General features: G+C 35.4%; 1 protein-coding gene across 1 annotated transcript in view; it reads right to left on the reverse strand.

Moving 5' to 3' along the window:
* LOC107653432 (catechol O-methyltransferase-like) overlaps window positions 1-9,202 on the reverse strand; it is an 11,075-nt gene extending 1,873 nt beyond the window's left edge. The window contains exons 1-4 of the mRNA XM_016440146.1: window positions 9,085-9,202; window positions 5,432-5,603; window positions 4,045-4,162; window positions 2,524-2,717 (exon numbers count right to left, since the gene is read on the reverse strand). Of these exons, the coding sequence (XP_016295632.1) occupies window positions 2,524-2,717; window positions 4,045-4,162; window positions 5,432-5,602 (483 nt within the window). The 5' untranslated portion in view covers window position 5,603; window positions 9,085-9,202. The remainder of the gene's footprint in view (window positions 1-2,523; window positions 2,718-4,044; window positions 4,163-5,431; window positions 5,604-9,084) is intronic.
* Between the last annotated feature and the right edge of the window lie 1,612 nt (window positions 9,203-10,814).

Below are 10,814 nucleotides of genomic sequence, written 5' to 3' on the forward strand. Positions count from 1 at the left end.
GGTATCTCTTGTTCTTTGAAACCACAATAATGGGGAAGACTGCTGACTTGGCAATGGTACAGAAGACAATCATTGACACCCTCCACAAAGAGGGTAAGTCACAGAAGGTCATTAATGAAAGGGGTTGCTGTTTACAGAGTGCTGTATCAAAGCATATTAAATGCAAAGTTGACTGGAAGGAAGAAATTGGGTAGGAAAATGTGCACAAGCAACAGGGATTGCTTGAGAATACTGTCAAGCAAAGCCGATTCAAAAACTTGGGAGAGCTTCACAAGGAGTGGACTGAAATGGAGTCAGTGCATCAAGAGTCACCACGCTCAGACGTCTTCAGGAAAAGACTACCAAGCCACTTCTGAAACAGAAACGTCAGAAGCATCTTACCTGCAGGAGAAAAAGAACTGGACTGTTGCTCAGTGGTCCAAAGTCCTCTTTTCAGATAAAAGTAAATTTTGCATTTCATTTGGAAATCAAGGTCTGGAGTCTGGAGGAAGACTGGAGAGGCACAGAATCCAAGCTGCTTGAAGTCCAGTGTGAAGTTTCCGAAGTCAGTGATGATTTGGGGTGCCGTGACGTCTGCTGGTGTTGGTCCATTGTGTTTTATCAAGTCCAAAGTCTACCAGGAGATTTTGGAGCACTTTATGCTTTCATCAGCTAACAAGCTTTATGGAGATGCTGATTTCCTCTTCCAGCAGGACTTTAGCACCTGCCCACAGTGCCAAAACCACTTCCAAGTGGTTTGCTGACCATGATATTACTGTGCTTGATTGGCCAGCCAACATGCCTGACCTGAACCCCATATGGAATCTATGGGATATTTTCGAGAGAAAGATGAGAAACAGTCGATCCAACAATACAAACGAGCTGAAGGCTCGATAGTGCCTCAGCAGAGCCACAGGCTGATCGCTTCCATGCCACACCTCACTGATGCTGGAATTTGTGCTAAAGGAGCCCCGACCAAGTACTGAGTGCATAAATGAACATACTTTAAAGAACTTCAACTTTTCTGTTTAGCAAATTCTTTTTTTGATTGGTCTCAGCAAATATTCTAATATTTTGAGATACTGGATTTTTGACTTACATGAGCTGTAAGCTCTAATCATCAAAATTAAAACAAAAAAAAACTTTTGAAATGTTTTACTTTACATGTAATGAATCTAGAATATATGAAAGTTTCACTATTTGAAATAAGTTAAAAAAAATGAACTTTTCACGATATTCCAATTTTTTTAGATGCACCTGCATATATATTTATACAGACACACATAATTTTTTAATACAAAATATAGGGAGGGTGAGTGGGGTAAGATGAGCCACCAAAAAATCCGGAGTTTAGAGGTGAGTGACCGCAATGGCCAATCACAGGTGTTCAGGAAATCAACAGATATGTCTGTGATTGGCTACTTTGATCAGAGCTACGAAAAAACACGTTGTAAAGAATCTTGACATTTTCCAGTGTACGCAAATGCGCACAGGAGCCTTTACCAAATTTGTTTCACCAATATCCTATTATTATAGTTTTATTATAGTGAGAAAATGGATGTGTGGCGTGAGAAAAGTGTCAATTGCGTGAGTCTCATGCTGAATGCATGAGTTGGCAGCCCTATGTAATTTAACTGCATATTTAGCGATAATTCACATATTAAACATATTTAGCTAGCTTGATAGAAATGGATCAGTCACATCAAAAAGAATGTGAAGGCTATGATGACGTGACCGGGAAGTTATAGTTAGTTCTCAAGGAATTTGTTTGTGAATATTTTCAGGTGAAAGCATGATTTAAACAGGTATAACACTTATTCAAATGCAATCACTCTCTCAATAATGCATTCAAACAAATCAGATGTAATCTTACAGTGCTACTCCATCTGTATCCAATTTCGAATGAGCAGAAATCTGTAAGAAATGCAGCGATCCGTAGGTACAATAACTGACGAAAACGTACTGTTATTTTCATCACAAACAAAATTTGCACTGCAAAAAGCAACAATTATACCCCTTTTAATGCTGACAACCATGTAATTAGCTTGGCATAGAATACAAAAATATTTTTTTTAAGAAAACAAGCAGTTAATAAATGAATAGAGTGCAAGTCTAAAAGGGGCAAGTTTTTTTTAAAGAATAGAATATAAATGTTGCATTTTGCATAGTATATAGTATACATACTACGCATAGTAGGCAGTAAGCAGTGCATGAATATTTTATACCAAATATGAGTGTAGTAAAAGTTTTTTTTTTGTTTGTTTTGTTTTAAGTTGTTAATAAAGATTATTGGAGTATATTTTACAAAACATTTTAGTCTTTCTACTTAAAAATGTTGCATTTAATTCAATGTTCATGACATGAAGTCTTGAACACTTCCATGTCAAATGTGACAAATGACCCAGATTATTAGCCATAACTTTATCATCATCTTACCTTTTTCTCAGACATTTTTGGGTTAAAAAATTCGCATTTAATTCAGTGCAGTTTCTGCGTGAAAAAGGTTTCAAAGCAAAGTCTTTGCATACCAGTTCTTTTTCTCACCTTGTCCTGAAGGCCGGCGTAGGCAATGATCTGACGAGCGACTGCAGCAAAGTCTGGGTTGAATTCGACAGTAATGAGTTTGGAGCCAGGGGACAGCAGTCGAGCGATCCGAATGGTGGAGTAGCCACAGTATGTGCCGAGCTCCAGAGCCGTGCCGGGGTTTACCTCCGTCAACACCGAATCCAGTATGAGCCCTTCAGAGAGACACACAGAACTCAGCTAGAGGATAACTGAGGAAACTAATCAATGAGGTGGCTAATGACATCGTTGAAATATCATTAAAGCCTTTGTGCCCCATTAGCAGCTCCGCGTCATCATTTATTCATCAGTGCTTGTTGTCACACATGAAATTGAGCTGCTAATAGGAACAATATCGTACTGACGTTCACTGTTTGGTGTCATACAGTGGCACTAAAAATATTTGAAAACAATATTTGTCTTGTTTTCCACTGCAAATGTCTAAACATTCTTAAATCAAGATATACTGTATTTACTTGAGAAGCAAAATTACTCACCATATATACAAAATGACAAGATATAAAGTCTTGTTTTTTAAAACAAGAAAAAAAATATTTAAAAAAAATTTAACTGTAAAAAAGATTGAAGTATGTTTTACAAGAAAAATACTATTTCAAACTTTGTACTTCAAAATATCACGTTTAATGTGTCTCTTGCCATTTCTTTGTGGTTTCAATTTCTGAGTAAAAATGGCTTCTATGCCAGTTTTTTTTTTCAGTGTGGAATAAGAAAAATGTTCTTATTTTCCTTTTGAATTAAGTTTATTTTTCTTAACCCACTGCCAGATATTTTTCTTATCCAGTGTTACTGAGATAAAATAAACGTAAACTGAAATCAAATGTAAAAAACTTAAAACATAGCCAAAGCAACATTTCTCTTTTTCATTTAGTTTAACTTGATGTACTAAAATAACTAAAACTAAAATAAAATATAATACTTTATGTAGTAAGCCTATGTAGTAATTTTGCCTCTCAAGCAAATTTAATGTTGGTGCTAAGTAAGAATTTTATTTTTTATACAGTGTTTTTGCTCAATTTTTAGTGGATAAGTCAGTTCCCCACAAATTTAAATTATAGACATTTTCCACTAATGTCTGTCAACTATCAACAACAAAAATAGGATCACTATGTATATTGTAAAAAAAAAAAAAAAGATAATTCAGGGAACACTTCTGAAATGAATCCATCCTCAGTCCCATAATGCATCATCAGTGTACTTAATTGCTGCTGTTGATTGTGTGGGATGCATTGGCTGCACATGATTGTGCACATGCGTACATGCAACTAGTGTGCATGTGTGCAGCCATGCAGAGAGTGTATTGACCCAGTAGACAGGAGGCTGCCATCACTTCTCATTCAGAAGAGCCGGCTGTGAGCAGCCCTAAAGCCATTTACTCAAGAGCAGAAAAGAGCATAATATAAGCAAAAAAATGATCAAGCTAATGGTGAGAAAATTAGTAAGGGATCAGAGAAGGAGGCGAGGGAATAGAAAACAGGTTGCTACCTTTTTCATCGCCCACGTTCATGGCCCATTCTCTGTGCCGGCAGTAATAGTCTATGGCTGAGATGACGCTCTCAGGGTCTCCTTTTGTGGCGTTCTTCTGAACGGCTTTCAGCATGCGCTGCATTCACAGAAATCAGCCATGATCAACAGTGTTCTTGAGCAAAGCAAAGCCAGAGAACAATAGTTGAAAAATAAAGACACATAACAGGAGGCCATTAATTACTCTTGCTTTCCAAAGCCATTCTATAGGGTTTCTGCTATTGAAAAATCCTGTTTAATCATAGGTCCCTTAAAAAAATGTACTTTGCCTGTACCATGGTACAGATGCCAGAAGGTAATACTGTGGTATTTTAATATATACAATAATACTGAATGATTACTGCATGTTGCATGGTATTGATATACTCCAAGGTTCTTCAAATAATTTCTTTTGGACACAGTGATTTTTTTTTACAAAATTTAATCATCATAAAGATTTTATTTTTCCATTATGATAATTAGAGTGTTTTTTTTTATTTTTGTTAATAAAACACTGCACACACACACACACACACACACACACACACACACATATATATATATATATATATATATATATATGCAATAAATGCAAAATGTAAAAATAGGTTTTATTTTCTTAATGAAAAATATATATTTATTTTTAATAATAAATAAATAAATAAATATGATGTTTAATAATAAATACATTTATCATATTTAAATTATATCTAAAGAACATGTGAAACATTTTTAAATTTTATTTTAAAGAGAAATAGACAGTTACTTTTATAGTGCAAATTTGTTTTTGGTTTCACCATACACTACAAACAATCAAATCAACGCAACACATAAAAACAACAAAAACAAATATACATAAGAACAATGTAAAAGATCTAAAACTCATCTACATTATACTTCAACATATACATGTGTGCAATTAATGTGTAATAACCTACTCATATTCATGTCTCAACATTTAATATTCTAACGGCAGTTAGCACAAATGACATCTGGCACACATTTTTACTTGCCTGAGGTTGTCTAAATCATTTCCTTGAAGGTAACAACTGACATTGAGAGTGTAAGGAATGAGATGCATGCTCTATAATAACCAAACGTTTAGATGTATAAATATCATTCATGTCAACACAGAATCAGATACATATCATATAACCATGACGTGTTCCTTTACAGGCTTTGTTAGATTCACCAAAAATACAGTATTTTCATGATAGCCTACATAGCCTTCTATGGTACCATGTGTGAAACACCATAGGAGGAGCATGGTATTTTTGTCATCGGTGACTCTCTGTCTTCTTTGAACATCAACAGCTCATCTCTGCATATGTGAGTGATGTATGTATGAATGAATGACAGTGAGGGTCACCTGAGGTCGCGTTGATCCCGTCATGATGTTAAGGAGGCGCTCGAGGATGACAACGTGCCAGAGGAGTGTCAGCCAGCCGCTGCTCCGCACAGCTGCAGGAATGAGCCAGCGATAGAGGACATACAGGACAGCTGCTGTAACCACCGTCACTGCCAACAAACTCCACAGCATCCTGTGAAAGACAGAGAGAGACGTTCACAAAAAGAATAAATGATTAAGGTCAGAAAAAGAAAAAGACATTAACAGCTTCACAATTCACAGAGGGTGAGACTACAAAGCAGTGTCAGAAAGTATTACACAAAAACAGATACGGCATCAGTGTAAATCAAGGGGAAAAGCTGGTGAAGGTCAAAGGGTAAATCTCATAAAGCCTGTTAAAACATGTTTTTGTTTTTTATATTTCACTCCTAAATCCAAAGTAAGAAATCATTTATTGCTGAAAGAAAATGAAGCATATTTTAGTTTAATTAATTTATTTTCATTTATCTATCAGTATTTTCATGACAATTAAGCTTATTTTTATGTGTGTATGTACACGCTAAAAAATGCTGGGTTGTTTCAACCCAACTTTGGGTCAAATATGGACTAACCCAACTGTTGGGTTAAATTTTTACATTACATTTTTAACCCAAAAGTGACCCAAAGTTGGGTTGAAATAACCCAGCATTTTTTAGAGTGTATGTGTTTGTTTATTTTCAGTTACATTTTCTAAATTGGATCAGGGTTATTACAGTAAAATAGTACAAAAAAAAATAAAAAATTTAAAGCATTATTGTTACTTAAGATAACATAAACGTCAAATGAAATCAAATAAAATTAATATAAAAAACTTTTATTTCAGCTAGCTGCCAAAGCAGCATTTCTCATTTTAATTTAGTTTAACTTGATGTACTAAAATAACTAAAACTGAAATAAAAATGAATAAAAACTATTTAGTCATAAAAAACTAAACAAAAACACACTTACTAAAATGAATACAGCTTTAACTAAAATTTAAATTTAATATATAAAAATAAAGACTGATTCAAACTTTTAATATAACTATAGTCGTTTATGAATGATACTAAAATAACACTGGTCCAGATGCTTTATATTTGCATTCTCATTATTCTAGAATCAGCCTGTCTGAACACAATTATTTTTTTAAAGGCAGTACAACAAATACTACCATGATGTATAAATATCTTTTCTATTACAGTTATTTTATTTATTTATTTATTTTTGCATAATGGTTAGAATGAGATTTTTCCACATGACTGTAATGAAAAAAGCCCTTGATTGTAATAGAAATAATGTCACAATAGAATTTAAAAAAGAATAATTTCATATAATTTCTATATATTAATTTTGATTGATTTTGGACAGAAAATATAATATAAAATAATATATACTTTTATATATTATATATATTTTTTTATATAATAATTTTTAGTTTTATTGATTTTGGAAAAAAATACAATATAGGCTTTGTGAGACACTTCAAAACTCGCTGTCATTTCATTGTTGACCTTACTCCAGCTTAAAGCAACACAACCTTTGGACCTAAATTATTGATTATCTCATGTGTGTTTATGACACATACGGCCACACCTGTGTAAATACCCACAGCTCTATCAGCCATATTATGATGCAAGATCACATGATATGCACGTCCATAACACATGCCTAGCCATATTTGCAAGGACATTTAAGATGTTACAATCACTAATATTAAGATTGGCCACATAAAAAAAAAACTGACACAATACAAGCAATACATAGAAAATAGACAAATGGGAAGACAGGGTTAAAAAACTTTGACTTTCAGTGGTGTGGAATGCCAAACTCTCCATCCCCCTCTCCTGTTTCAGTCCAGAGGTCCTAGAAAACAGTGAAAGCTCCTTTTTCTGTGCTGTGCCAGATTTGGCCTCATGACTGGGGAAGGAAATTAATTAGTACAGCTTCATCCCCACAGCTGATTTACCACTCACATGAACAGAGTATGCCTTATAATGGCTTGCGAAATGATGATTCAGAAGTTTTTTTATGTGCGTTTTAACAGCCCACTTTATATGGCTTAATATTTACGGTTAACCCTTACCCTGATAGTTTTTCACACTTTACCTACTCTAGTATCGTGTCAACTTCACCTTTTCTTGAAGATATAGTCATCAGTGGTTATGACTACTTATCAGTTTTTCACACCTATACTGTTCAGAAGTTTTGGGTTGGTATGTTTTTTTTATGTTTTTGAAAGTCTTTCATGCTCACAAAGACATTTATTTGATCAAAAATGTAGTAAAAAAAGTTAAATATTATTATAATTTAACGTAACGGTTTGCTAATTGAATATATTTTAAAATGTAATTTATTCCTGTGATGCAAAGCTGATTTTTCAGCATCATTACTTGATGCATACATTACATTACCAGTCTTCAGTGTGACACGATGCTTTAGAAATCATTCTAATATGCTGATTTGCTGCTCAAGAAACATTTCTTATTATCAATATATTTATGTTGTAACATCATAAATGTCTTTACTGTCACATCTGATCAATTTAAAGCGTTCTTGCCGAATTAAAATGTTTTTTAAAAGCTTACTGACTTTTGAAGAATTTTTTAATCTCAAAAAAGAAATTACGTTTAAACTCAACACAAGAACGCCATACAAATACAAAATGTTTCTTAAAGGAATAGTTCACCCCAAAATGAAAACATTGTCATCATTTATCACCCTCATGTTGTTCCAATCCTGCATATTAATTTATTTCTTCTGCGAAACACAATCTGGAATTTGGAATTGACATTTTTAAAGATATCTTCTTTCGTGCTCCTCAGAAGAAAAACATTCATACAGGGTGAATAAATGCTGACAAAATATACTTTTTTGGACAAACTAACCCTTTAAAAAGAAGGTTCTTAAAAAAAGAAGGTGCAATATAGTGCCACATGCAGGAGTTATTACAGTGTGCTGCCAAAATGACACTGATCCTAACACATTCTTATTAGTAAAGCTCCGAATAAGGACTTCTGCTCCGGCTTTCTGTGCAGACACAATGGGCCACTCATAAAGAACCCCAGGCACGATCCACTGGAGTAACACACTGAGACGCAGCGGTGACAGTAGCAGCCTGTGCGCTGTCAGAGCATGCTTTAATTAAAGATGGTAACCCCTAAAAGAACCAGAAAGACAGAAGTGTCTCTCTTAAGCGGCCAGTTTTACAGCTTCTGTCGGCTCCTCCACACATGCTGATATCGACCGCGTGGCCTGCCAGAGACCTCAGGACTTTAAGCAAGACTGAGTTCTGATTACTAGGCCACATGAATATTTAAGTCTCTTGCTTAATTATAGATTGCAGCTAGACTTTAGTAAACCGAAGTGTGCTGTTAACACGAAGGCAACGAATTAACACTTTTGCGCATGCTGTGTGCGGGATGTGCGAATTTCAATCACCATCTTGCTTATGAATAAATATTAAAGTGTGAACAATATTGGTTGATGTGAATGCAGAGCTGGATCATGCAGAAAGTTACATAAACACAAAGTGTTACGGCAAGAAAGGATTCTCACATAATACATAACATATATGCATGCATTTCCTTGAATTTCATAAGCCAAACAAAGAACAATCTGTTGCAATATTGTGCCAAACAACATTTCCATAATCTTACTTCCTTTTGCAGCTGTCTTCACAAACACACACACACACACACAGAGACGAGCTTCACTTTCTCTTTTACTCCGATGTCTTTATGCCTTTCTCTGACAAAGTCTTTCTCGCTGGCCTCTCTCTCTACCTCTGTCTCTCTTCCCTCCCTCTTCTGTTTGCTCTTTCTAACCCGTTCTGCTGGTCTGCCTTGATATGTGTTGAAAGTGATGTACGACCACGGGTCACGCTAGAGAGAGAGAGAGAGAGAGAGAGAGATGCAAGCACACACATGTGTGTAACTTACAGGTTTCCCCTCGTAAATACTCAGACACGCACTTACACACGGCAGAAGGAGCTGAACCTCGGCCAACTGGGCTGAGTTTGAATCCTCCTTTAGCCAATCATGTTCTAATCTTCTCGCGCTTTCTTACACCCACTTGCTGCCTCCCTCTCTGCTTCCTGGTTTTCCCCATTTCTCCTCCTCCTACCCTCCTCATGCACACACTGACACATGGATAAGGATGACAAAAGAGGGGCCTCAGCATCACCATTTCCCAGCATAGGGTGTATAAAGCGTGGCACGTCTTCTGCAAAAAACATAATAATGAAAAAAAAAATAAAATGCAATACCAAATAGATATAAATTTTATGAATGCACATAATGCATTATGAAGATATACATATGATATAGATTATGAAAATAATGTAAAAATACAAAAAACCTACCTAGGTTTCATTTTCTTAATGTAAAATATATATTTTTTATAATAAAAAATCCAGAACCTTCACCTGTCTCTGCTGTAACAACTGGAGGGTCAACTTGGCCTTGTGCTGAGGGCCATTGTCATGCTGGAAAGTCCAAGAGTGTCCCATGCCCAGCTTTCGTGCAGAAGAATGCAAATTGTCTGCCATTATGTTCTGATAATATGCTGCATTCATCTTACCATCAATTTTTACAAGATTCCCAGTGCCTTTAGGGTGGCATTGGCGTAGTAAAGGCTTCTTTCTGGCAACTCGACCATGCAGCTCATTTTTGTTCAAGTACCGTCGTATTGTGCTCCTTGAAACAACCACACCGTCTTTTTTCAGAGCAGCCTGTATGCCTGTTGAGGTTACATGTGGGTTTTTTTTTGTTGTATCCCGAACAATTCTTCTGGCAGCTGTGGCTGAAATCTTTCTTGGTCTAGCTGACCTTGGCTTGGTATCATTAGATTCACGAATTTTCCGCATCTTAATAAGTGACTGAACAGTACTGACAGGCATTTTTTAAGGCTCTGGATATCTTTTTATATCCTTTTCCTTCTTTATAAAGTTCCACTACCTTGTTACGCAGGTCTTTTGATAGTTCTTTTCTGCTCCCCATGGCTCAGTTTCTAGACTGTTCAGTGCATCGACTTGAGAGCTAACAAACTCAATGACCATTTACACAGACGCAATTTAAAAAGCCACAGGTGTGGGAAATGAACTTTAAATTGCTATTTAAATGTATGTGTGTCACCCTGTGTGTCTGTAAAAAGGCAAAACATTCAAGGGTATGTAAACTTTTGATCAGGGCCATTTGGCTGTTTTCTGTTATCATTATGATTTGAAAAGAAGCCAAAAAACTATGTGATAATGAATGGCTTCATATGATCACTATCCTTAAATAAAAGGCACTATCACTCATATATTAAAAATCAATGCCAAAATTTCACAATTTCTGCCAGGGCATGCAAACTTTTGAGCACAACTTTCAATTAAAAGTAAAAAAAT

Source organism: Sinocyclocheilus anshuiensis, unplaced genomic scaffold, assembly GCF_001515605.1.
Source record: "Sinocyclocheilus anshuiensis isolate Anshui unplaced genomic scaffold, SAMN03320099.WGS_v1.1 scaffold71, whole genome shotgun sequence".
Classification (NCBI taxonomy): domain Eukaryota; kingdom Metazoa; phylum Chordata; class Actinopteri; order Cypriniformes; family Cyprinidae; genus Sinocyclocheilus; species Sinocyclocheilus anshuiensis.